Source organism: Centrocercus urophasianus, unplaced genomic scaffold (assembly GCF_019232065.1).
Source record: "Centrocercus urophasianus isolate 14NV4802_14NV808 unplaced genomic scaffold, USGS_Curo_1.0 seq_26, whole genome shotgun sequence".
NCBI lineage: Eukaryota > Metazoa > Chordata > Aves > Galliformes > Phasianidae > Centrocercus > Centrocercus urophasianus.
In genome coordinates this window covers 14,871,141-14,899,092 of record NW_024884822.1, presented here as the reverse complement: position 1 = coordinate 14,899,092, position 27,952 = coordinate 14,871,141, and the positions used below count along the sequence as shown (strand labels likewise).

Genomic DNA, 27,952 nt, shown 5'->3' with positions numbered 1-27,952 from the left:
CTCATGCAGCGATTGGAGGAGGGCCGGTGAGCCCTGAGGTGCTCGGGGAAGTTCTGAAGGAGCGCTTTCGAGGGCTGCCGCGCGGATTACTGCGGGCAGCCGATGCTGGCAGCGCAGGGCGCTGACTCCTTCCTGCCTGAAGCGGTCCCAGCTGGAAAGGGGCTCTCATCTGTCCAACGCTAAAGGTAGGCTGTCCTGTTGGCTGCTAAAATGGTCTTAAAGATGATTGTATCTATGTGATGTTACCTCCGCGGCGAAAAGAGCCCTTTTGTAGATTAGAATAAGCGGCGTTACACGGCTAAGGCGGCTCTGCTGTGTACCAACGTGGCTTGTTTGTGCCGTCCTCAGCAGGAGGCTTTCAAATCTTTGTGGTCACGGCCTGAGCTGCATCGCTAACTCCTGCGGACATCCCGGGCCGGGCATTGCGGGGTCTCCTTTGAGCAGCACAGGTCTGCTGAGCGCCCGGATGGAGCGGAGCGAATGCACTGCACTGCTGTGAGCTGAGCAATTTGCTGTGAGCTGAGCAATTCCGAGCTGAACTCCCGAGCGCCGTGCTGTACGATGTTCGGAAGTGTTCCGTTTGTGAAGTATCTCTTAGCAGTGTGTGCTTCCGAGTGGAAGTCTGTGGGAAAACGATACAGTTAAAACTTGTGAACCGACCTGAGCATACAGCTGAAAAACAGAAATCCAAGGTGAACAAACCGGGCAGAGGTGTGGCTGGGAAGGAGAGCTGTTTGCAGGGGAGGGGGAGAAAATCCCAGGAGACTTTCCAGTGGTTTGTTTGGTGAGAGCAGATGCAAATGATTTTCTTATGAATCCACTTGGGAGGTTTTGTGCGCTCTGATGCTGCCTCTTGTCTGCTGGGTTTGGTGCTGAGCTGCGAGTCTGAGCACACGCAGGGCTGGGGATGTGGGAGTGCTGCCCTGCTGCTGTGCTGCCATACTGCTGTGCTTCAGAGTTGAACCCTCCTGTTCTTTGAACAGCAAAGTCAGCTTTGGAGTTGAACCTGCTTGCTGCCTTGTTCTGACGTTGCTGGAGTTTGTTTCAGCTGATAATTTGCACTCTGGCTGTTTGCTCGGTCTACGTGAGTAGAACAAACCCCGTGTCCCTAACAATGATCTTAGAGCATAAAATGCTGTCTTCCCTATTTTCAGGAGTTCTGAGCTGTCGCTGAACAGCTGCATTTCCCATGCTTTGGAGAAGGGAACTAATTTTTGTTTTGCATGGATTTGCATTAGGGATGCACTTTTGTTCTTCCTTCTGAAGAGCCTCCCAGGTCTGGCCAATTAATAATCACCTAGAAATGCACACCTTAAATGTCTGAGGATTGACTTTATCCTGCTGGAATCTCCAGGAGCTCCCAGCCATGGCTGGGTTGACGCTGGGCTCATCCCAAGGGACAAATGACCCGGCTGCCTCCAGCCCATGCCTTCATGTGCACAGCTCGACTGCCACTGTGGGCTCCTGGGGGGCATCGGCCACACTGGAACTGTGGGCTCTGCCACTGACTGTGTGCCAGGAGCTGGCAGAGCTGGGAGGGTGGGAGTGGGGCTGGGAGGGGTGGGGCAGACACAAATGGAGCAGGAGTTCAGTGAATGTTCTTTAAACATAATTATAGGCATGGATGATTTTCATACAGACAGCTAAAAGCAACGAGGAGGGGAAAAGGAGCTAATTGCAGTTGGTTCCTTTTTGTTTGTGATGTTTTCCTGACCTTAGTTATTAAAATCAAGTTTTAATTTCTTTAGAAGTTATTTGCAAAGGGAAGACTGTGTTAGAAATATGGTGCCAAGTCTCATACACTTAGCTCAGTCCTTAAACACATTCCAGTTTCTGTCACCTTCCTCTTCATCATCTGCTCTTGTGACATCAGCTCACCATTTCTGCAGGCGTGTGGCAGACCTGGAGATCCACCTGAGCGTAATGGAACTTCATGTTAATTTTGTACGTTTTCAAAAGTGAACAAATGTGTTCAAATATTTCATGACAGGAACATTTCCTGGAAGATTCTTTGCTATCAGGAGAGTGATGATTCTGTGGCTTAGAGAGGCTGAGGGTTCAGGCACTGAATACAGTGGGGAGTCAGAATGAATGGGCTGAGCTGGGGGTGAAGTTGGTTGCACCACTCCTGGGGGCGTCTGGTAACCTCAGGTTCCTCTGGCTGTGCACGGAGTGGAGGTTGGGCAATGAGAAAATCACACCCAAATCCAGTCCTGTGCGTTACCACAAGTGATACAGGATTTACATTTTCTATTCTGTGTATGTGTGGGTGCAGGCTTTGTGTTTGAGAACGAGCTATTTGTGGCCTTTTGATGTGCAGATGATGGCAGTGCCTGGACTCGCTGTCAGGGTGTGCAGCGATACGGCAGCGCAGCGCTTGAGCTTTGAGACTCTTCATGCAGTGAATGAAATGCAGGGCAAATGTAAAGAGAATAAATGTAAATAATCAGTGTAAACAAGCAACTGTAAGTCACTATGACTGTTAAAAACTATGGACTTGTCAGCAAGAGATATGGTCACTTTCTTGGTTCCAAGTGCTGATCTCTTTGCCCAGCCAAGTTAGGCTCTTCTAGTTTCCATATGATCTTTGTCTTCCTCTCCATTCTCTTCCAGAACAGCATTCCTGTTGATCTATTTTCCCCTCTGCTCACACCTCTTTTAAGCTTCCTTGCTGTGATGGCCTTTTCTGCTGTTTCCCTGCCCTGCTCTCAGTGCTCTCCTATTCTGCTGTGTTCCACTTTGCACTGCTTCTCCTCTTCCCTGTGTGAGCAGAGCCCTTCTCTCCACCCACACATGATGGTGACACAGAGATGGAGCGCAGCTGAGGGCTGCTGTGTTGTCACAGCTGGGGGTGGTGCTGTGCTTCTAAGGGGAATTCCAGGGATGGCTCTGGGAGCTGTGGATGGCCTGCATGCAAAGCTCTGTGTCACATCTCTAGTGATGTGATGCGATGCGATGTCTGTTTGGAGACCTCTGATACTCTTTTTAGAGTTTGGTTGTTAGAATGACAGCACTTCTACTTCTTGAAATGTGCTCGAGTTGCCTTGCATGATGGACAGATTTTCTTCAAAAGCTGCATTCAAGAGCCATTGGTTTCACTCCTGCTGGGTTCATGTGCTCATCGACTCCAGTGCAGTAAATGAAAGCATATGGAAAAGAAATATGTTACCAGTTGTCATCCAGAGCTGAACTGTATTAATACCCAAGGATCTTCATGTCATGTCTTCCTGTCATCTCTGGGCACTTTCTGCCTTAAAGAACAGCAAGCTGCCAGCTCGCACTGCTGTTTATTTACCTGCGACGGTGGCAGAGCTGCACCAGCCTGTATTTGGAAGTCAGTCGGGTATTGCTCCTTTTCCTTATGTCATCTGATGGCTGCATTATTTATTTAGCCTCCCCATAACAAAGACACCATTGTTTTAGAGTGTTGTGAGAGAAAGCAGAGTGCCTGCATCTGCCCTGCAACCGTACTGATGTCCCCCAGCCCCTCACTTCTTCATTTCTCTAAGTGCAGGGGAGGAACCTGTCCTGACCACAGAGCAGGCAGCAGCTGGGGAGCTGCTCACACGGGCCCCTGTCCCAGGGGAACCCTGCTGTCCTTCTCTGTTTACTTCTCTCGCATTCTGCGGTGCCTGAGAGAGAAACAAATGGGCCTCGGTTGCCTGGGAAGTGGTGGAGCAGCATCCTGTGCTGCTCCTCACTGCTGCCACTGTGCGATCCCCGAGCGTTCCTTTAAATGCAGTGACAAGCTTTGTTTACATTCTGGTTCAATAATTACCTCTGGAAAAAAAAAAAAGAAAGCATAGAACTTGTGAGCAGCAATGCTTTTGTTGGACAGAAATGTCCCACTGCTTGTTTGAACACCCTTCCACTTGGCCAGCCTGTGGAGCTCAGGGTTTTACAGCACCAGAGCTGAGGTGGGCATGCAGCAGGGCTGTGGCTGCCTGTGCTGGGCACAGGTTGGTACCTTTGGTACCCACAGGGAGGGTCCGCCCTCTGCTGATAGCACACGTGGCCACAGATCAGAGGAAGGGCTGCAGGAATTGGGCTGCTCAGCACCAGGCTGCGGTGGTGCAGAAGGGAGCTCAGCAGTGCTGCTGCTGCTGCAGTTGTCTCAGGGTGTGTTTCTGCTTGGTTCTGCTGCTCAGTGCTGCTCTGACCCAGTAGTGCACTCTTCTTTGCTCCCTGCTTGCACTGACTCTGACGTTTGTGCCACCCTGAGCTGATCCAGCTCAATAAACCAGCAACAATCCCAAGTCAGTTCCTGAGCAGCCTCTGTTAAACGAGCAAACTAATTCAGCCCAGTGCAGAACCCGGTGCACACTAGAGCTGCTGCTGGGAGGGATGGGCTGGTGCTGGGGATGGCACAGAGGACATGGGAACAGCAGGGCTGAGGATGGTATCTCCCCTCCCAGCAGCAGCACACCGAGGGAGTGACTGCAGTGTGGGATCTGCTGGAATTGCACAAGCTGCAGCCATGGTGGAAAGGTCCAGTGTGGCTCTGGAGGTTCTGTCCTCTTTTCCCAGTAGCTTTAATTGTGCAAGAGCTCCCTTATCCATTGCTTCTCTGTACAAATAAAGCTATTGTGGTATTTGCATGGGATGTGCTGGGTTAAAAAAGGTAAAACAAAAAGGTAAAACAAAAAGGTAAAACATACGGGTTATTCAATAGATGTTTACTGTGTTTAGTATGATCTTATTAAAATGAGGCTTAGACATTAGGAAGAGGTCATAAATGTCATGGAAAACTGAATGTGTTTTGCTGTAGGGGATGCTAAAGGCTATCTTCTTCAATCCAGCCCCCAGCAGCAGCAAGGTGCCTGCATGCCTGCTATTTCCATTGGTACAGTTTGCACTTCAGTGACTGGAGCAGTTTCCTGGCTGTGGCCCATGGGTCTCTGGCAGTGCATGAGCTGTACCCGATGAAGTTCACTTAGTTTAAGAAACTGCACTAAACAGTGGCATTGAGCCTGTTGTATGCCTATCCAGGCTGCTGAAGCCCTTGGATTAAGACTCTAAACTGTCACTGTGTTGTGTGATACAATGCTTGGTGTTCCCCAAAAATTCTTCTGCGGGTTCAAAGAGCTTAGGCTCTGAAGTTTTAGCACTTAAACACGCTTACAACGTGCTTTCAGTTGGGAAACTTGTTCAGCTAAACATGGTTTTATTTTTCTAATCAGGCCTTCAAATATGATTTGATTGCTCTGACCTAAAGACCCACAATTACATATTTTCTGGGAACAAATCCCATAACCTGACCCGGTCAAAACCTGCAGCAGAGGTTTCTGTTGCTGTAAGCATGGCTGTGCTTTCACAACGCAAAGCCTTTGGCAGCAATACCAACATTTCAGGTAATTGCTGGCATTGGTGCCTGCTTTTCCTTGGCACTCAGCTGTTTGCTTCTGCTCCACACTGCATCTGGAAGCCCTGTGTGCTGAAAATGCCCATACTGCTGGGATTGGGAAACCATCTCCATGGGAGCAAGGGCAGGGGAAGCCTCCCTGAGTGGCTTTGGCTGCAGAATGCTTTGTATGAAATTGGGGACTGGAGGAGTGAAGGAGCATTGGTCTTTGGTCCAAGGCACGTCTGTATGAATTAGAGCAGTGGTAGTGCCATTATATTGCCTTTTGCCTATAACCTGCTGACAAAAAATTAAGTACATCTTAGGAAATGCTGGAGAGCCACTGAGTGTGTTTGCTGTAAGGCTACACAGCAGGATTAACTCCTGCAGGAATTACAGGGTGATGGTAAAAGGCACTGAGTGTGCATCTGTAGCGATGCTCCAGTCCTGTGCCCCACGCACTGCTCTCATCGCTCAGCAGTGCAGCTGCCAGGCCTGGGGTTAATGAGGACTCTCAGGGAAATTATTTTCTCTGTTAGGCCGCTGTTATTCGAGTGGTTTGGGTTGGTAAAGCCTGAGATTGTTATGTTTTCTTCCTATTTCTGCTACCACTGACCTAGTTTTTGAAGCTGGTAACCCTGAGCAGCCATCTGTAACCCAGCTGATGCCAAGTAATGAAAATAACATTGAGAGGTAACAGCCCTCTGGGTGGATTGCAGCTTTGTGGGTAGCATTTGCTGTTTGTGTTTGCACAAACAAACACTCCCTCTGGGTTTTGCTTTCTGACCTGTGGTGCAATGGTTTGGGGGCTCCAGGAGCAGCATGGGCTTACAGCAGCACTGCTGCTTTGTTGGTGTTGGTGCTACATGGTTTGTGCTAGAAGAGAGTGGCAGAGCATCAGGTGCAAGGTGCAAATGCACTGTGTCACCATTTCTGACAGAAGAGTTTGGAAAGACACTGTAAATGTTCAGGAACCCAAGGACAAATAAAATGAATCTCAGCTCAGTTGTATTTACAAAACCCTTTAATGATCTTTACTCCTGACCATTTGTTGTTACTGCCATGGAAGTTTGTGGATAACAAACCTTAGGGTGCTTTCTTGTGGTGTGATGATCTCCCAGGGGTGCAGTTACTCCCTGCTGGTGCTGGAGGAGCAGCTGTTGTGTGCGTGGCTGCATGGCACAGGAGGGAGCTCTCTGTCTTTTTCCCATGCATTGCAGTGTTCTTATTGCCAGGAGCACCTGTAAGCCCTCTCCTTTGGGGTCTCCCTGCTGCACATCATGCGATCGCTGTGAGCTCTCATCACATTGAGGAGAATGTGGGGACACGGCCAAGGGCGTTCAGCCCAACCTGCAGCATTTGGTGCGGAGGCTGGGTGAAGGGTTCATAGTTAATATTTGCACAACGTGGATTTACTGTGACAGCTGGAGGCTCTGAAGGAGCTGCAGTGCCTGTTGGCCCTGGACCCTGCAGCACCCACCTCCAGGCAGCCCTGCTGGGAGATGCATGCCATCGTGGGCTGTGTCTGTAGCTTAACAGCTTCTTTACAAGGCGCCCGGTCTGTCATTTTGGAGGAGCATTAGGAGGCATGTGATCTGTGGTTTGGACTAACTAGTGAATGCGATTATTGTATGCATAATACCACGTTATCCTAAGTTACCAGTAAGAGTTGTGCTGGTTTAGGGGTCGGGGCTGTGGGTCCCTTGCTTCTTAATGGATTTATCCCCTCAGCAGTGTGGGAAGAATAGCGTTACTTGTCACCAGCCTGCACACAGGAGATGCCTGCCAACACTTTTCATTTTAAGGATGCTTGAATTTCATAGAACTTCAGTGTCTGTGAAACTTTTGTCCAGAGTGATCAGTGTGGGCTCTGCTGTATCCAGGAAAGGTTTCGCTGCCTTCACAACCTTGGTGCCTTCTGAGGGCTTAGCAGCTCTCCTGATACAAGAGCCAAAGCTCGTAAAGGTCTCCAGCAAATCCAGGAGCTGAACTGAACTTTCTGAAGCCAACAGGTTAGCTGCTGAACGTTGCTGTCCTTGCAGTGCCTGGCAGAGGCAGGGATCAGTGCCTGAGGCACTCTGCTTTTCCTCCAGCTGGGCATTGCACAGTGCAGCAGGTATCCCCCATGGCTCAGACCCCTCGAAGCCATCCCCTCACCTCCTGTTTCTGGCTTCCTTCCCTCAGATACTGAGTCACTGCTTTCAGAAAATGTTGTTACAGGCAGTGACTGAACAGGAGCTGGTTACTCAGTAACTTGCTGGGAGCAGCTCTCTGTTCTCAGTCACCATCAGCAAATCTGCAGCTCATGTTCTCTGCTGGAGCACAGAGATGGAGGGCTGAACCCTGGATCCTGGGCCTGCTGGAGAGCAATTAGCTGCTTCTCACTACTGAACATAGCCACGGCAAGCAGGGTGTTTGGGTTTATTTTATTTTATTTTTGGTAGAAATCTGAAGATTTCCCCCTTTTTCCCCTGGGGGACCATACATGAGAACAAATGGGAGAGCTGTTGCCTGTGTGACATTGCCCAGTTGGCAGCTTAGTTTGAGGAAAAAATAGTGGCATAAAATCGGCTTATTTTTTAAGCTCAGCTGGAAACAATTCGGAATTCATCTCACCAGATGAGGATGTTATAAATGCAATATCAGGCTCCAGCAAATAGATTTGAAGGCAGGGAGGAATTTATTGCAGAGGCTTGAATTGTTCCACTTGCACAAAGCAGATGAAAGCCTCAGTCTGTGTCTTCTGTGCTGCTTTTATGAGAAAAAGCACTTAAAAAAAAAAAAATAAAAAAAAATCACAAACCTGCAGCACTTAAAACACAGCCTCAGTGTTTCCCTGAACCGCCTCGGTGTTTATTGTGCCATCCTTTTTCAATTCATCCTCTGGAAGCAGTGTTCTTTAGGGAAGGCTGGCAGCGGTGGCATCTCGTGGCTCCTGGGCTGCTGCTGAGCCGGGCTGTGCTCACAGAGTGGGTGCCCAGCTGGCACAGTGCAGAGCTGGTGCTGGGTTGGGGTGGGCAGCGCTTGCCCTGCCGTGGCCTCGGCAGCATCTGCGTGGGATGTTTCGATTCCAGCCACGTGGGAGCCACGGCCCAAAGGCTGGGCAGAAAACGGGCTGCTGTTAATAATTGACTGGTGAGATAATGAAATAGCTGCGCCTGCTGTTTGCTTTTCTTTCTTTTCCACTGTGACTGTAACACTCTGCAGGATGGGATGTAATAAACCAAAGGGCGATTTCTGCAGGTGAGGCAGGGGGGCTGTGTGTGGATGCGGCCACAGAGCCTGCAATGTGTGCGGAGCCACCCAGCAGCCCTGAGCTACCACAGCACGTGGGGGTCCAGGTAAGGGACAGCAGAGCCACCTCTCGGGCCCTTTTCCAGCTGAACTCGTTAATTGCTCCTTAATTGATGGATGAATGCATGCGTTTGGGGAAGGAGAAGGGTTCTGCGAAACCCCACGGGCAGATCTTGGATCTGCAGGGAGTGTGTTTATGCTGTCTGCTCAGCGTCCTCGGGCTCTCAGTGTCCTCAGGCTCTCAGCACAAGCACATTTCTCTTCCCCTGCACAGTGACCATTTGTAGCACGTCGCAGAGCATCTGCAGGACACGGGTGCGAGGACCTGAGCGTGGCTTTGTGCAGTCCATGTGGTGTCACCTGGTTTGGGTGCTGTCAGATGTACCTGGCCGTGCCCTGGCAGCAGGTTCCCTCCAGCAGTGCTGTGCTGCCTGTCTGCAGCTCCCTGCAGTTGGGGTGTGGAGCACTGCCTGCTGGCCGGAGCACACTGAGCTGCTGGCTGCATGCAGGGAAGGTGACTGTGGGCACACTGCATGCCCACACCCAGACACGAGCTCATGGGATCTGGCAGGAGGAAGAAGGGCAATGCTGGAACATGGAATGTCAGTGTTGTGCTTTCTCTGGATCCTTTTCACCGAGTGCTAACTCTGCCCTTGGTTGCTTCCAGAGCATCTGCTGCCAAAGTCCATCTGCTCCCATCCAAAGGCATTTTTTTCTGCAGCAGTCAGCAGCAAAGCAGATGAAGGACCAGGAAGTGTCCTGGAAAACATTAAAACCACATTTTGCAATGTTTAACCTGGGTTTGGAGCAACCTTAGGGATGTGTGATGATATGAGGCCTCCCACTTGCCAGGGCTTATCCTGTGCACGTCTGAGTAGGAAAGATGAGGCTTTTCTTGGCTAAACATGGAATGGAACATAGTAACTGGATTTGTACCAGGAGTAAAACCTCTCAGTAAGGGACAAGTTGTGGACAGTCTGACACAGCAGCTCCAGAGCCGTCAGCCCAACACGAGAGCACTGCTCAGCCCTGCGAAGTTCTGTTTCTTTGCTGAATAAAGTCTGTCTCTGTGTGATGGAGCGGAGGGAGGAGGTGAGGCAGCTTTACCTAGAAAATAGTTACCACAGTACAAGTGTGCTTAATGATCCTCAGCCATGGGCAGTGCTGGGGTGATGGGGCTGCTGGTGAGATGCAGGGTGTGGGCACTTGGTTAGGGAACATGATGGGGAAGTTTCTGCAGAATGGATTCAGTGCAGAAGGCCATACCTGAAGGGACTCCTACTGCCTTTGTTTTCAGAATGAATTCTGTTTATGCTTTCCCTGATCCTTTCTCTTCATTGTTTCTTGTCAGTTTTGTAGCCTGAGAGCTGGTTGTAGTGGCACAAAAGCAGTTAATTGCTGCCCTTGATCCCAAGTAACTTGCAACCCACTACTGTACTTGTGCTCATACACTGCTGTGTAGTTCCTCATTGTTATGGAAAGTGGTGATAACAGCGTTTAGTGTGAGTAAGAATAAATACCTATGAGCTTTGCCCAAATGAAAGATGTGGGAAAATACCTGAATGCAACACTTGCCAAAGAAATGGGCCGGTCTAATATATTTCTTGTATATACTTGGTGTTTTTTCCAGTGGAATGCTCTGTTGCAACTGGAGATTACATTGCTGCCTCCCTTGGCCCAACGGCAGCCACAGTCATGGATAAATGAGACTGAGAACAGGCGACTGCTGGAAAGGAATGGCTTCTGGTTCTTATGTCAGAACAAGAAGACGGGAGCGGGCACTGCCCCTGGCCCAGCACTGGGTCACGCTGGTTGAAGCAGAGCATCCACACCTGCTCTCCTTACAGCTTTGTCTGTGGAAAACATAATTGCAGCACAGAGAAACTGAAATTGCAGACTTTTTCGGTCTGGGCCTCATGGGTTGCAATGGCAGAGCCATCCATTAAGCTTCTGAGGACAGAAGAAAGAATATGCCAGAAAACCACTGTCCAGAAGATGACTTCATAGCATTTCTTAGCCAGCCAACCCTCCCTGAAGTCTGAGTGCATGGGAGCTCTCCTGGAGCTCTCGGGGAAGTTTGGGGACGGCTGGCTCTGATCTGTGGGTGCTGTTGGTTTGGGCTGTCTGCTAAAATATGTGGGAACTGCTTATCCATCAAGGAGAAAGTCTTCCAAGTGCGTCCCCATGTATTCAAGACTTGTCGTCTCTCTGTACTCAGTCAAGTAGGGGCAGAAAATGTAGTTCTATGGCCTTAATTCTTTTAAACTTATTGGGAGGGTATGAGTGCGAAGGGAACAAGAGCTTTGCAATTGGTTTGAGTTGTCTTTTATGTTTTCTTGGATGTTAGAAGATCTGGTCCATACACGTGTAAAAATCAACAATCGTTTCTTCTCTCTGAAATTATGAGGTCGTCAGACCTTCTGGTTTAGTGCTGTTGAGTGTTCTGCCTTCTGTTCTTGGATAATACATTTTGGGTATTAAGCGAGCTTGATCAAGCTAAAAAAAGAAGGAAAATTGTGGTGAAGGAAGAAGAGCTGGAATGGGAAAGTCTGGAAAGGTGTGTTTTGGGGATGAAGTAGTGATTTCTGACAAAAGCAGGTTCTGTGAAGTGCTCAGAGAATTCAGAGTTGGAAAGGAAAAGAACTGTTTGGCGTTCAGCAGATTAGGGAGTAAGGATGATGGAAGTCAGGATACATTTTTGAGGCTGAATGAGGAAAGTCAGTGAATTGAGGACAATGGAGAAGAATGTGGCGGGTGACTGCTCCGATTAAAAGGTCAGACTCTGTTGGGTGCTCAAAAAAAGGTCTCTCACAGGGCTGTGGAGAATTGCCAAACCTGATCTTCCTCATTAAATCCTTGGTCAGAGATCAGACCGTGGCTCTTGGGCCCAGAAGCATTTTATTTGGGTTGCAGTCTTCTGTCAGCCAAATTCAAGTGGGATTCGAGTGGCAAACGTTCCTGTCCACAGTGACGGTGCTGGGAAGGGCTGTGCCAGCCCAGAGGGTATCAAAATGTATTGTTTTCATCCCCTTCTGAATTAGTCAGGACACTTCTCATGGCTCCAGAAAGCCAAAAGTCTGTGTCTGTGGCTTTTACATGAAACTCATTTCTCAAACAGTGGTGACGTTTATTTCTGTGCGTTTGAGAGGCACCAGCCACATCCCAATCCCATTTCAGCTCTGTCTCAATAACGCCCAGCGCTTTTACTTTCTTCCCACTGTGTGTCTGTAAGGCAGCCTTGTTTGGTTTGGGTGCACCATCTCCCCAGCAGCCCCCAGGCAGCAGCCTGCGTGATAACCCTGGGAATGGCACTGGGTGGGGAATGTGGTACTTTAGAAAACACCCATTAGCAGATGTGTTTTCCAGTTGGCTGATGAGAATGTTGCAGGTGGTACCTTCATATGCTGCTCTCCTACAAGGCAAGTTTGAAACCTAAAGTTGAAAGTTCAGTATTGTAAAGTCGAGGGGCAAAAGAAAGGCAATGTATCTTTTTGGAAAAAAGGAAAGCTGGGAAAGGCTTGCAGGGCTGCTGGCACAAGGATGGGCTGTGCTTTTGTGGCTGTGCCGTGCTTCTCCTTCCCTCACCCTTCTGACAGTCGTGTGAAAGTGGCAGAATCTGAAGACTGCAGACATCTGTCTGGAATTGCTGGATATTGCAGTCTGGTCAGAGGAACAGCTCCTGCTGAGACGTGATGCGTCTGGAAAGCAGAGATGCAGTCAGTGGGAATGTGTGGGTCATCCACATGGTGTGCCCATGGGTTTGTGTGCAGGAAGTCCTGGATGGGGCTGCGGGAGCCCCCAGGGAGCCACTGCACAGTGCTGCCCATGGAGCCGGGAGCCATTCAATCTGGTGGCCCGCAGAACAGCTGGATCAGGTGCTGAAGACTGTGCAAGTGATTGGAATCTGAAGAATTTTGGCTAATATTTACACAAAGTGTTTACCCTTTGATAAGAAGCAGGTCATTCACAAACACGTACATGGCACAATGCTGGGAGGTTGGTCACAGTGTTTACTTTGTGTTCTTTTGCATGTTGTAGTTTGGTATGGATTAATCTGTATCAAAAGCTGTGGGCTTTTTTACCTTTCTTTCCACAGAACTGTTTGTTCAAAAGGGGCCGTTTTACAGAAATTGGTCTGTGAAGCTTTGTGCAGGCCGACCTCTTTGCAGCATGTCACATTTATCTCCAGAATCCTTTGGAGAGGAAATCCTCTTGGATTTCCCAAAATGTGGTGCAGGTATAATTTTTCATCCACTGACACTGATAGGTCAGTCCCAAATGAAGGTTTGAGCTCTGCTTGTGTTCATTAAGTAGCCATTCCTGCTCCTCTGGTGGAAAGATTGCCTTGGTAAACTGTAAACTTGGTAAACTTCAGTGGAAGTGAACACGTGAGCGAGGGTCCTGCATGGCTGCATTCAGTGTGAGGTTCTGCTCCCCAGGGCTTACTGAGATTAATGGAGATTTGACACAGAAAACAGTTCTGTGTCAGACACGGGGGTGGCACTGTGTTGGGGCACTGTGTGTACCTGTAAATGAGTTACAGGTTAATTAGCAGCGCCTGATGTCATCTAAACGAGGTCAAACAGGAACAGGCTGTAACTAGAAGAAAGCTTGCCCTTAAAGGAGCAGTAAGTTGCTAACTGGCCGCAGCAGGTCGCTGACTCTTCTCTGCACACAACACACATGCTGGAGACACGAGGCTCTCACCTGTTCAGCTGGTCGCAAAGACCTCAGGGTTGTGTAACACAACTCCTTCCCCTGGTGCGATGGGGTGCTGCTGGCAGCCTGCGAGCACCACGGCCATCAGCAGGACCACAGCCTCGCAGCATGCTCTGGGGCTGCCATGGTAAGCATTTGTCTGAAGGAGGAATCTCAGCATACAGCACTTGTGTCAAGCTGAGTAAACCAACAGCATGGACAGCAGCAACATGAACCTGCCGGCACGGCTGCGCCACTCCTTTTTGTCTGCTGTCACGGCAGAAACTTGGAACAAATCTAAGACACTTTATTGGAGCCCAGAGAGCGCCCAGCCTGGGCACAGAGCACATCTGCACCGCCTTCTGCTTTGGCCGCCCGCCTGCCGTGCAGCACTGGGCTCCTCGCTGTCCTTGCTGAGATCCTGCTGCTCGTTTTCATGCTTTTGTTCACCGCGTTACTTTGTCAGATGTCTGCAGCACAGGCCGTAGTTTGTGTTTGCAAACTGCTTTGCATAGAGGGCTGTGCTCCGTGTGCAGTTTCCTGGGCAGAACAAGAGTAAACATAAGAAAGAAGTGAACAGAAGTGAAATAAACTTTTTAATTTTTGTTCAGAGTTTTTAGAAAGAACGCTTCTGTCCGGCCCTTAGCAGTTGTTAGTGGGCTTAGTTCTTCCTTGGGCATCTGGAATGACGCGCTGTTAACACACCTCCTTTCACCTTGCAGTCTCCTTTGTTCAGATATACTTTTAATTCAACTTTTTTTCTTTTTGCTTCTGGAGGTTTACAGTGAAAATACAGTGAGCTAATCTGGAACCCACGAACCCACTGTGTTACAGATTTGCCAGGGCATTCTGAGAGCCAGAGGCAGCTCCATGAGGGTGTGCTACACCAGCTGAGAGAACAGCAGCATCACTGGTTGTGTCAGTCGGGTTTTAAGAAAATTCTTGCTCTTGTGGAGGGAGAACGGCAGCTTTTATGTACTTATTTACACACTGAGGTCAATGATTTTTTTTTTTTCTGCCAGAGTTTAAGCAATGCCTTTCCAAATAGGATGACAAATGCAGCAATAGGTTTTCTCTCTAGATGTGTTTCATTATCATATTATTTAAATTTTTAGTAGAGACTGCTGGAGAACAGCAGATAACTTCAGCTCTTACTACTTTTCTGTTACTTCGAAGATGTGCAATTGTAAGCTCGCACTTAAAGGAAATCAGAGCCATGGCAAGAGTGGGAGCAGAGGGCACTGCAGTGGAGAAAAAATTCTCCTGCTTATCTGGCACTTGGCTACCAGGAGGAAAGGCTGCAGGCAGCTTCATGAGGGAGCAGGAGAGACAGCAGCGAGGGAAGGAATGTCCCAGGACGTCCTATGAGCCTCCATGTCCTCCTGCAAACAGTGGGTCAGTGGTGGCTGCTGCTTTTTCCAGCTCAGATGATCTTACCTTCCCCTTCAAAGGAGCTGAAGTTGTATATTTCCTGTTATTTCTGGTGCCGTATAAGCTTGAGACATAAATTGGTTTTGTTGCTGACTTCACTGTAAGTGACAAACAGGGGTAGCCTGAAATAATGGGGGGAAAGAGATCTTGGGAAACACCGGCATAGGAAAGCACAAGAGCTCTTTCACCGATGTACATAAAACCAAAGCATGACTGTTGTTTAAATTCTACACATAGCTGTGGAAAGTGAGTGCCAAAGTCATGTTGTAAATCAGGGTAGCACCATGACTTCCATGGAACCGTGCCAGCACGTCCCAGACAAAGACTTGGCTCGGCCTGTTAGCAGTGGTCGGGATGTAAAAGAGCTGCCTGGAGAAGTTCCACTGGAACACAGTTTTGACTAGAAAACGAAGATCAGAATGATGGGGGAATCTGCCTCGTGGTTCTCTTGTGGTTCCCACAGGGCTTCATCCTGGGCAGCTCCAGGTGTGCTGGAGCTCACAGAACTGCATGGGAGCACATGGCTGAGGATGGTGCTGTTCTGAGGCCGTCTGCTCTGCAGGTGATGTGGGCAACCCGGGGTAACAGCACAGGTGGTGCAGTCTGACTGTGCTCTGTGCCAGCACCACCACTCTCTCGTCTGCTTTTCTCCTTCTGTGGCTTCAGGAAACCTCCAGTTTTTGTTTCACCAGATCTCTAAGGTTTTTATTTCTTGAAATTCTTCAACGTGTTGTGATGAAAAGGATGGGGAACTTCAGCAGCAGCTGTTGATGTTTGTTGTGTCACCCCTTTACCAAGGAGAGACTAATACACAGCTGCATGTTAGATGATGTTAGAAGAGGGAGAGGGAACCTCACCGTGTGTCCTCGGGTCAATTTCTGACTGCAATTTCTGGAAGAACACAGCAGAAATTCCAACCTTGTGGCGTTACGCTCCTTTCATTTCTCAGAAACTCGTTAATTTATTTACTGTGCCCCACAAGTCCAAGTTCTCTTTATAGATTAACTGGTGTATTTTGGCTTCCATCCATCTCTTCCTTTGGTGGAAGATGAATGATACCATGACTGTCTTTGAAACAGGGCAGGAATGTGGTGTTTTTTGATTAAACAGCAGCATCAGCCCTGGGATCTGTCTGTCTGCCAGCCCTGCGAGGCCCCCTGCTCTGTGTGCTGTCAGGAACAGAGGATGGAAATCTGAGTCCAACCTCTGTGATGAAGGCAGACGTGCAGAACTGCAGTAGGATCTGGAAACCATTTGCCTTTCTCCAGGAGCATCGCTATGGAGGAGCTCATTTCTGAAGGCCCTTGGAGCTGTTTATTTGTTTGCCTTCTTTTAATAACTAATTGATCCTTACAGCTGATCTAAATGGGAGTTCCTAAACGCAGCCGCTGCCTGTGGCCTGTCAGGCTCACCGGGTTGGGTTTCCATTGGGATTTGTACCACCTGTGTGCACATCAGAGGGGTGTAAAGCTGCAGAAGCAGCTGGGGGGTCACACACAGCATGGCCACCTCCTGCAGCCTGCTGGTGCCCCTTACATGGCTGCCTGCAGAGATCCCATTTCTCAGAGTAAACCTGTGTGTGTTGTGTAAGACTCAGAGTAAATGTCAAGTGCTGCTAATGAACATGGGCTGCTTTCTCGACTCCACAAGAGTTCTGTATTTGTTGCATGTGAACTTTATTCTTGGTGCCTCTGGAATGTTGGCAGGGCAGTTCCTAACATCAGGCATGAAAGCATTTGCCTGTTGTTTGAAATCTGTGATTTGTTACTGACCACAGAATCCCTCTCCCAGGTACCACTGGTCTCCTCAAGGCACTTGCTGTAAGGCTCTGGGAAGGGTCTTCCAGGATAGGTATTTCTAAGCATGCATTGACATGGCATGAATTTATGTTCCAATTTATGTTCACTTCAACAGGGCATCGTTTACATCCTGTTCGTTTGGTTCTCGCTCCCCTGAGAAGCAATGGAAGGCTCAGAGGAGCAGGGCTATGGGGGGGCTAATAGGGCTGATGGTCATCATGATTTCTTCCCATTTGATCGTTCTTCTGGGCTAATCCCTGTGCTACTGTCCACGTGTTCTGTATGAGAGCTTCTGAACAGAAATACTGAACAGAGGTGCTGGCAGGGTCAGGTGCGCTCTGCGAGTTGTAATTGCAGCACTGTGTTTGCAAAACCTCCTGCTGTTCAGAGGAGGGCTGCGTTGATCCAGCTGAGAGCTGGGTGCCGACCCATGGCTGTGAGCATCTCCCAAAACACAGCTCTGCATCCCTTGGGCATTTCATGGAGCTCTGTCTGTGCTGTGTTTGGGTACCTCTGGGATCAGGGAGCATCTGAGCTGGAATTTCAACCTCTCAGATTTATTTGTAGGTAGACTCAGAATCAGGCTCTGATTTTGTCCCTTGGTATTTGCAGTCATAACGAGAAGGTGTCTTCCAGTTGCATGCAGCCTTACATTTAGTGAAGATCTAGAGAACTCTTGTTATTAAAGACTTAGTTGTTGTTTTGCAGTAAAGGAATTGATGGTTTCAAGATCCCTGTACCTACTGAATCTATGTAGCTTCTCTGAACATTGTTTTCTAGTCCTCATTTTCAACAGGTGTGTGTTGCTAACTGCCTGCTCTCCCTGAGTGCCACCATCCTCCCACCCACTCTCTTTCACCATTCTTTTTTTCTCCTTTCCATGTTAGGATCCTGTAAATATTGTTGAAATGTGGCTGCAGTGCAAAATGGGCTTTTCCAACAACGTGGGTGTGGATAACTAATTGAACAGCTTCCTGGAAAGTCTTCCCCATGGCTGTATCTGAGAACGAGACAGAGAGATGGCCTCGCAGGCACAGCGGCGGAATAGGAGCACTGATGGAGCCCACAGCTGCTCCTGACAGCAGCCGTCTGTCCCCAGTGCCATCCCTTGGCAGCACAGACCACGTTCTGCACCTCCATGGGCGAGCAGACTCTGCGTACAGCTCTTTCTCAGGGGGTTCAAATGTTCCAGAGTATCACACCCCATCGTGTTATGAAGCAGACTGCTGTTCAGCTTCAGAGCAGGTACCGTACATGGACTCGGAATACGTAAGAGGCATTTATAACCTCAGCGCAGCAAGCTCTGCTCTCAGATGCCTGCAGCCGTGCCAGGCACCAGCCCAGGGCATCCCTGCTTCCTCTCACAGCCCTGCTCTTGCTGAGTGCAGCAGTGGCATTCCTTCCCGTGGGACGCTGGACCAGGGACTGCTGCCTCCGGCTGCACCTCCGCCCTCTCCTCCCATGCGACTTGACAGCTACAGAGTCACCAGACACCTGGAAAGCACAAAGGGGAGAGGGAGGCGGAACTCTGGAGGTCTCAGTGAGTGCAGTGTGCAGCAGTCAGCTCCTTCTGTGGACAGCCAGCCGGTGAGTGCATTGCATGGCCAAACGGGGGCTGGAAGCGGTGAGCCAGCTATGGTGGCAGCTAGGAGAAGGGCTCTGGAAAATAAGGGTCCTTCTGGTTCTGCAGATGGAATATCTGTATCAAAACTTCAGGGGTTAAAGACAGAAGAAAATGGAGAGTGGAGCCCATCCCAAAAGCCTGTGAGGAGAAGTAATCCCCATGTTTATAGCAGGCCATCTTCCTTCATTTTTCAAGAATATTTGAAGACTGATTCCATGGCTAACATCCCTAAAATTCTGTCTGCTTTCGGTTCAGCTCACATGCACAGTGTTTCTGAAGAGGTGAAGCCCAGGCCCTACACATGTGCACACAGCAGCCCTGGTGCTGCTGGTGATGCAGGAGGGGGTGAGCTGTGCCCATGCAGTGCACACCAGGCAGTGCTCGGGGATGCAGAGTTGCAAAGCCGATGGAAGGGATCCCCACTGTGCGCTCAGTGCCCGCTCCGTGCTGAGCTGCCTCTGAACGTGGGTCAGGAGGTGTTTGAGGACATTTGTGACTTGAAATGTACGGAGAATGCTCTCCTTATAAAAAATGCATCCAGGAAGTTCAGCATCTGTACAGATAAAAATGGGTGCTATGACTACAAAGGAGAAATTGGGAGTGTTGTTAGGGAACCGCTTCTGAACCCACCAGGCAAAATGCAGAAATCACCGCTATCCTGCAGCAGTGATGCTGCAGAATTGGAGCAGCCTCCCTCTGGGAAGTTGGATCATGGCAATAAGGAATGCTGTGATAATACTGAGCAAATGGCTTTTCTTAGATCAAAGGAAGATTCCTCATCACAGCCTGTAAATGAAGGTTGTGCTAATAGCAGCAGTCCTGGCCTTAATGTGCAGCTAGAGCAAGAGCAACCTCCTGTTCCTTATCAGAAATGTCAGCCTGGACTTCAGCAAGAGCTCTTAAGACAGGCACTGTATGATCCTGCTGGTGAGCAAATAACCAGACAGACAACTCCGATGCTTTATTACCTGTCTGGGGGAAGGGCTGCCAACGCCACACACCACACTAAGCTCACACAATGTCCGGAGGGTGTGAGGAGCTCACCAAAGGGATTTGCAACAAGCAGCCACGCTGCCTCAGCATGGAGCACAGAGATGCAGAGGGAAAGCAGTCAGCCCCGAAAGGCTGAGCATCGCCAGCACTGTGCCAACGGGGATCCCCTGAACGAGGCCGAAGACATCGCTCTCGGGACCCCTGCTTCATCCGTGGAGGAGAGTTCTAAGAATGACTACAGAGAGAAACTTAAAGTGGCTCAGAAAAAGGTTCTGAGAGAAACTTCCTTTAAAAGAAAAGACTTACAAATGAGTTTGCCTGTTAGACTGAGACAAAAGCCCTCCAAAAGGCCTTCGATTGAGCACCTTAGATCTTTCTCATTGTCCAATGCAAACGAAGATTCCAAACCTGCTCCTTGTTCTGCTTCTCACCTAGAATCCTTGGAAGGTTTCAATAAAGACACAGAAATTAAGAGGCCACAAGCAGGTCGATTAGGGGGAAGGAAAAGGTTGACAAAAGAGGAAAAGAAACTGTGTTATTCTGAACCTGAGAAACTCAATCTGCTGACAGACAAGGAAGTCCAGGGCAGCAGAGGCAGCGATGAGAGCACCGAGCAGGATATGGCCACAGCCAGGAGAAGGACTTCAGAGAGCAGAGGCAGGGCTCTTTCCAGTTCGAGCATCTCCAGGACGGAGCTGAAGCAAATCCAGCACACTGCACTGATGGAGTACATGGAACGGAAGATCAGTCAGAGACCAGGCAGCGCACAGCACGCCCCACTCCATAAACTGCCCCTGCAGACAGGGCCTTCGCATCCTAAATGGCCTCCTGGCAGGAGCTCTAACCTCAGTGAGAGCAGAAAGACACCAAGCAATGATGCTTCCTGCCAGGTGATCTCTGAAGAAGCAGCACCAGATGTTTTCCCTCCCTCCTCACCTGTTCCCTCACCAGACACAGACAGTGGATGCAGGACAGTGCCAGCAAAGCCCAGCCTGCATCCTGCAGCACCGGATTGCAGCTGCAGCACCGAGTGTGTGTCTGTGCACAGCATCCCTCTGTCGGGTGCTGCTGCCCAGGGGAGGGAAGTGGAGCATCCTTCCATGCAGGTGAGCAGTGTTGGGATGGTGGGGTGCAGCCTTCTGCTGCAGAGAAAGCGGGTGGACTGGTCACTGGGAAACCTGCTCCTCATCAGGAGTGAGAGGAGATCAGTGCTTGGCTTCTGGCAGGGGGTGGAAGAAGTTGGGGTGAAGGCCTGTCTGCTTAATCCATAGGAAATGCTACATTGCTGCTTGAAAGCAAAGCCTGTGCTCTGCTTTTGCAGCACGCAGAAGTAATTGGGAGGGGGGATTTGAAGAGAAGTGCTGACAACTGTAATGTATTATGTATTTATGGTTACCAATAACTATGGTATTCTCAAAAATATTTTGTAAGGATGTATTGCAGACAAACAAGGTGTCCTTTATGCAAAGAGCTGCAACATGAGTGTATAAAGGAAGAAACTTTCTGTGACAGAAGTGTGCTTGGTCTGAGCAGAAGCAACTGCACAATTAGTGCACAGCTATTGCAAAGGGGGGCAGGTGGAAGGGGGGTGGAAGAAAAGCTTGTGTCCAAAGCCAACCCTTTGGGAAACTCCCAAACAACTGGAATCCAAGTGAAGGACCCATCTGTTGCTAATGCAGCTGCGTGGTCTGAGCACCGCCTGTACCGTGTGCTGCTCTCATTTCCAGGCTGCAGACAGATGTGCCAGCTGTGCAGTGCCACCAGCCCAGCCTTGTGGAAACCACATCAGCACCCCCAGGTAAGGCTGCAGGAGCACTGCTGTGGGGCACATGGCTGTCTTCTTCTGCCTGGAGAGAGACAAAAACCCCCGACCTGAGCTCATGGGCAGGGCAGAGCTCACCCGGAAGCACAAAACCTCCTGGAGTCCCTCCTGCACTCAGAGCACCTCCAGCCTCATCACTGCTCTGTGTTGGGGTAGCCCATCTTCTGGGGATGGGTTTATCCGTTCCCTGCTCCTAAAGTTTAGCAGAGCCCATGTTCAAGCAGTGACAGCTTAGTGCTGCGTGTGACTGCCTGCTTCTGTCTTCCTTTCTTAGCATCCTTCGTTGGCCATACGGGAATATTTGTGTACTATGCTTTAAAAACAAAAAACCTGTTTTCATATTGGAGTGACCCTTAACATCATTTCTCCTCAGCAGAGGAGTGTGTCAGTGCTGTGTGCCTGAGCTGCTCCTCTGGAAGCACAGCTCCCTCGTGTGACTATTGGAGACGGCTGCAGCTGCGCTGAGCAGCACGGGCTGCAGTGCTGCATGTGTGTGTGTGTGTGCATGTGTGCCTCTTGGGTGACAGTGAAGCCTTGGGGCTCTGCTTTCTCAAAGGAAAAAAGACATACCGTGCTGTTTACAAATAACTAGCTAGAAGCAAGGTGTGTTCAGTCTTGCTATCCGTTTTGCTTGCTTTAGCAGCAGGGGTAAAGAGAACCTGAGCTTTGTCCCGACACAGAAATGAAGCTGACGCCTATGTAATAACCTCTATAAATAGGATTTCTGCTGTTTCAGTCACTTGAGCAGCCCCTGATGGCTGCTGGAGGCCTGCTCCTCTTGGCAAAAGTCATTCACAGCTTCCTGAGATTTGGAATTTTGCTTAAACGTTCCCTTTTAGCTTGGGAGCTCAGTGAGTTTCACTTGGGGTTTAAGACAGAGCAGTAGAAGGGCAGAAAAGTGTTTGATCAGAGTTCTGTACCATGTGCTGAGTAACAGAGATGAAAAGCCAGTAGCTGGTTTGATTAGTAACTAATTTAGATGATTATCTTTGGGAAAGAACTTGAAGTATGGATTTCACTGCAGCACTTGTATCTTATTTGTTCTCTTGGTTTTCCTCCCAAGAAAGTGCTATTGAGCTGTGGTGGGAAATGCAGAGCATACAGGTGTTGTTTGTGCTTTTAATTACTACAAATGTTGTCCCATGTAAGACCTGCAGGGAGAGTGACTTTGGTCACTGTGTGCATCTCTTCCCAAGGCTACCATCCCTATCCCTAGCTGGGAAGTCCCTCCACTGGTTCAGCCTCTGTCAGGGAAGGAAAATGCTTACATTAGGTTGGCTTTGGGAAGGCCGATGCCATCTGTTGCACCAGGGTGAGCAGCAGGAGTGGGGAAAGGACAGATTTTTCTCTCGGCTGTGTTGACTTTGTGACCTTAGTTTAGGTTGACAAGCACTGAGGTGAACTCTGTGCCCATTCTGTGGGACAAAACTTCTGCTTTGTGCCTACAACTTTGAAGTTTGTAGGTCAAGTCAAATCAGGGCTTAAAAAAAAGCCCCTTTTCATTGAAACCCTCTGCTTTTCCTTTCTTCTTTGCCCTCACAATCACAGTATTTTATTTAAAAAGGTGCTAGTGGGCAAAGAAAGTTTTGTTCCTTCAGTCATGTCAGCACACTGCTATTCACACGCATGGCTGGGCTGCTCTGCTCGTTTTCATGTGGGTGTGTATGCATGAACACCATTTCTGCAGAGGATGGGCTGCAGTCACCTGGAGTTCAGAGGGGCCTCTGCGCTCACAGATCTGGTCCTACATATATTTTACAAGTACCTGTTCCTGCTTACTGTACCTTTATGAACATGATTGCTTATGGTGGCCTTTCCCTTCAGTTACCTGCAGCTGCTTAGCAGTATGGCAAAGTGTCTGCTATAGAGGAATCATCTCCAGTAAAGGGAACATCTGTCTTTCTTCTTACAGTTCCCATGATCCCAGGGGAGACGGATGCCAGAACCACGAAGATCGAGACGGTGTTGTTGGAAGCTCTCTGTGTCAGCACGGTGAGGAGCCAGCTGCCAGCAGCTCTATCCCCAGCCCAAGAAAAGGAAGCAGGGACGATGCTCAAATAGAAAAGAAAAGCAGAAGTGGATCTCAGACTGGCAGTGCTTTAACGACGCGCCCGGAGCTGCAGCCGAAGGCAAGCAGTGCTGCGGCTGCTGAGGAGAATGTGGCAAGCTGCCTTGTGCTGCCAGCTCAGCCTCAGCAAGGAGATGGAGGTGCAGCCCCAGGTCAGGGTGCAAAGGAGGCAGCTGCACACAGCGGCCGTGGTGGTGATCTGCAGGAGGGGGAGACGGACCTGCCCCAAAGGAGGCTGTGCTCTCCTGAGGACCGGCGTTACGAGGAGCTTGCGATGGCTCTCATTGCCAAAGATAGCTCTCTGGTTGATGTCCTCATGCCTTATCCTGTTAGAAAAACTGCTCTGGACTTGATGGAGGGTCTTTTCCCTGTTAACGTTTCTGTGTTGGAAATGCACAGAAGGAAGGCAGATCTGCGACGTGCGCGGGAGAATGAGTGAGTAGACAAAACCCATTAACTGCTGTATTAAGACAGGATGGCATGTGAATGTTATACATGCACCAGCTCTGAGAAGATGTGTTTTTCTAATGTTTGTTTCATTAGCAAAACATTATAGTTTTCTGGTTTACTTGTCCGAAAATACCTGAGGCTGAGGGGGCATGAGGGAAGAAAGCTAGAATAGGGCACACTGTGACAGCTGCACGCAAATGAATGTGCTGTGTGCATTGAAAGCATGAGAAATAAGTGAGCTGTGCACTGGTGGATGAGCATCTGAGGTATGACAAATTTAGCCCCTTCTGCCGGGGGGGAGTTTGGTGCTGCTTAGCTGAGCTGCATGGTTTCTACATGCTGACAGCTTTTGCAGATCAGATCTTCTGAGCATGCTGCATGTGAGAGGGAGATGGGCTGAGCAGGGACAGGAGGTGCCCTGGTGGCCGTGCTGCTGCACTGAGTGCATGGCAGCAGTGTGCTGAGCTGCCTGCACTGCAGTGAGCAGATTGAGACCTGTCTGAAAGGGACTGACAATCCTTGTCTGCCAAAACACTCCACAGCCTTTAAAACACTAAAACGTCCCTGCTGTGAGATGAGACACAAGTGATTCTGAAGCGGAGACACCTAAGAACAAGCATGCAGCGTTTGTGAGCAGTACTCAGTGTTTGTCACAGGTTATTTTCTGTTTGAACAGCAGGAAAAGCAGTGGAGATGTGACAGAAGAATGTCCTGAGTCTGAACTCACCGTCAAGCAAAGGAGTGAAGATCCCACTGGGAAGGGAGACCATGCACTGGGCAGGAGTGCAGATGACACGAAGGACCTAGATGACATCACGTGTAAGAAGGTAGATGAGCATCAAATGAACCATTGCTATTTCACCACGTCACAAACATATTTGCATCACATCTATTATTGTGGATGCTTTTATTCATAGCTTTTATCCCAGTGATTGTGTTTGGTGGATAACTTTGAGTCAGTCTTTTTTTCCAGTAGCTAATGTTCTGGGAACAGGCAAGGTGATCACAAATGGTGGTGTTTAAATTCTGCCTGATTTCATTCCAGTCCCTCCTTCCATGTGCTGACCTTCAGCAGGCCATGGGAGCAGTGTGTGCAGCACACCCATGGGTTGCTTGGGATTGTTTGATTATTTGCTTCCTTGTTCCTGCACAGCTCCTGCCTTGTGAACTAACATTCAAATGTGGTCTCCATATCTGTAGAATTCATTACAATTGGCAGCCTAAATAACGAACAATAAATAATAAATGTTTTTAACACAGTGAGAACTTGGCAGCATTTTACACTAGTAGCCTATTAATTTCCATACTTGCAGGGAATAGAGGTGGGCATGGCTGGATGCCAGTCCTACTGATAGGAGCATGGCATCTTAGAAGGGTAACACACAGCTTTGAGGAATTGCACTATTTTTTTTCCTGTAGAACCTCCATCTCAGGTAATTACAATCTGCCCCCTTGAAATTCCTCCTGCTGTGGGCATAGGGTTATTTTCTGCTGCCTGCTGTTGATCTGCTGCTGCTGCTCATTACGGCGCCATTGGCCTATTTCTAAACAAGCTGAGGCAGTTCTTATCCCTCTCTGATCTAGGAGCCTTTTTCCATATCAACACTTTGGTATTCGACAGCCTCCTGCACCTGCTCTGCCACCAGGCCCTTGGGCTGAATGGAATCACCTGCACAGCTGCCTTTCTCTGTGAGATGAAATTCCAGTCTGTCCTCGTGCAGCAAAGTAATGGAGCTGTGGCTTCACACTCATGTATCAGAGCATAACCGTGTTTAAACACGTGGAAGTCTTTGTAGCAGTTTGCTGCTGACTCTGGCTCTCTGAGTGAGGAGTTATGGCACCAACTGAGGCGATGATCAGTTGTTTGCTTCTCAGAGTTTGAGAACTAAGTGTACCATGGATAATCTTCCTTTTCTTCTTTCCCAGAGCTTGAAATTATTTTAAGCTTTAAGTGGGGCAAAGATGACATGAGAAGATCCATCCTTTGTAAGTGATACAGCTTATCTTCAGCAATCCATTTTCTCTACGCTTTTTTTTTCCCTTTGCAGCTGGAGCTCATCTCCAGCCTTAGGGCCAAAGTGCGGGTGCTGGCAGAGGACAGGGAGCTCATCCTTGCTGAGGCCAAGGAGTGTGCAGAGCGTGGTGAGGAGCTGGAGGCTGCCGTGCGTGCTGCCTGCAAGCCCAACGAGTTTGAGCGCTACCTGATGTTCATCGGCGACCTGGAGAAGGTGGTGAGCCTGCTGCTCTGCTTGTCCAGCCGCCTCGCCCGCGTCCAGAACGCCATGAGGAAGATCGATGGCAACACAGATGCTGAGGAGAAGGTGAGAGCACCAAGTACTTAATTAGTTCTGTCCACATCTGTCCCATGGGGCTGCACTCGCCTCGCTTCCCACAAGCCCTGCATGCTGGTGAGCTGCACACCGGCGCTGAGCTGCAGGGGCCATTCAGCCCAGGGCTGCTCCCCGGGGTCAGACCACAACCTGTGCATCTGGGGTGGGTTTCTGCCCACTGGTAATTGCTGCTTTAGAAAGCTTATCTCATTTATAAGAGCTTATCTCCCTATAAGAGCTTGTCTTATAGGGAGCAGGAGGAGGAAGTGGGTGTACCTACAGATAAAGTTCCCCATAGTTTAACTTGACCAGCAGGTTCTAGTGGAAAATTGGGAATTTTCTCATGTTGACAGAAAATCTTATTAAGTCTGAAATACACCTTTTTTTCTAGAAAACAAGTATAGCCCAGGGACAATGATTTCCTGCTGTCCTTACTGCTTCTAGGCATGCATTTATCAAAACAATACCTGCTGCTGCTATTTCTTTATGGGGGTTGGTCTCGATGATCTCTAGAGGTCCCTTCCAACCCCTACAGTTCTGTGATTCTTATTAGGAAACAAAAAAGCACGGCATAACTGCTGGGGTTTCCTGGAGCTGTGCTGCTGACCTTTACTGTGTGCTTTAGAGGCTTGCCATTATTTAGATTTAGATGAGGAGAAGCAGGATCTACCTGCTCTAAGATGTCCATCATGTTAGCATAAATAATTCTGGGCAGCATTTCACACCGAATAGCCTTTGTGTTTCGTGGCTGGTGGCAAGCTGGTTTCTTTAGTGCTGCATCTGTACTCTTCATAGCAAATGCATTAAAATCATTAATTGCAGACTTGGAATAACGTGCTCTGTAAAGACTTGATCATGTGCAATATTTTCACAAGTCACTACAGTTGCCCCAGCAGCCTTGAATTCCAGCTGCTGTGCTTGGGATGCAGGTGCTGACAGTTGCTCTGTGCTGTACTTATGGACATAGTCCTGAAACTGGGGATTTTGCAGCAGCGCCCTCCCTGTGCCAATCATTACAGCTGATGGAAAATTGGTTAAAATGTGGAGGGTATTAAAATCCCATAGAACAGACAAGGCTTGATTCTTGTGTATGTGACGAGCATTTACTGCTTGCATCAAAGTTACTTTCTTGCCTGTGGGTTTTAAGTCACGGTATATTTTTCACTTGACAGTGGCACTCTGGCCACGTGCAACTCAGAAAATACAAAGATGCGTGCCTTAAAGAGCTTCTAATTGAAACTATATGGACACAGAATACTCAAAATTATGAGAACACGAAGTGCATTGAGTTTTGTCCTGAGGGCTCTGTGGAAGGAATGAGCCTTGGTGGGATTTACTGTGTGTCTTTACCTTACAAGCCACAAGAGTGAGTCATTTAATATAGAAAAAACTCATGTGGAACACAAAGCCCACAAGAGGAAGCAATTAAACTAAATCGACCGTGGCTTCCAAATGGAGATCTGCAGTCTGCCAGGAATTATGAGGTTTCATTGCGTGCTGCTTTGTTTTTTCATCCTATTAGCAATCGCTGAATGAACGGCACAAGCTCTTGTCTAGACAACGGGAGGATGCAAAGGACCTGAAAGAAAACCTGGATCGCAGGGAGCGGGTGGTGGCTGGGATCCTTGCCAAATACCTGACCGACCAGCAGCTCCAGGCCTACAGGCACTTTGTGCAACTGAAGACCTCTTTGTTGATTGAACAGAGGGACCTCGAAGAACAGATCAAATTTTTCGAGGAACAATTAGAAAATCTAGAGAAAAGCATCCCTCTCTAATAGCAGCGGGCTGTCCATTTCTATATGTGATATTTGTGATGCTTTCCTGGGAATCCATGGGCGCTCACTGCACGGAGTTTGAGCTCTTGCAACCCTGCTAGTGCCACAGTATTGACGGGTGCTTAGATGCTCTAGGCACAACTGGATGTGCTTTTCCCCTTGGAGAAGGCAGGTGACAAAATCCTGTGGTGTAGCAGACTGCACTTTGGGAATGGCTGCTGGGACATCTTGCTCCCATTAATCTGGTGTGTATTTCCCCCTCTTGTTGTCTGTCCATCTGTTTCCAGGTTGACATAATCTCAATAAAAGAACGGCGTAAACATTT

At 49.0% G+C, this 27,952-nt stretch overlaps 1 protein-coding gene across 6 annotated transcripts; it reads left to right on the top strand.

Moving 5' to 3' along the window:
* Window positions 1–27,952, top strand: SHROOM1 (shroom family member 1). 6 transcript variants are annotated; one of them, XM_042826136.1, is made up of 8 exons: window positions 8,530–8,682; window positions 10,266–10,809; window positions 17,451–20,286; window positions 20,908–20,978; window positions 22,915–23,505; window positions 24,197–24,347; window positions 25,569–25,841; window positions 27,373–27,952. In XM_042826136.1, exons 3-8 carry the CDS (start codon window positions 17,554–17,556, stop codon window positions 27,625–27,627), a joined length of 4,074 nt encoding a protein of 1,357 aa, XP_042682070.1. In that variant the 5' UTR covers window positions 8,530–8,682; window positions 10,266–10,809; window positions 17,451–17,553; the 3' UTR covers window positions 27,628–27,952. The 6 variants fall into 6 exon arrangements, with proteins under 6 accessions (XP_042682071.1, XP_042682070.1, XP_042682069.1 ...); XM_042826135.1 differs by having other exon boundaries at window positions 10,266–10,857; XM_042826137.1 differs by lacking the exons at window positions 8,530–8,682; window positions 10,266–10,809 and adding an exon at window positions 1–185.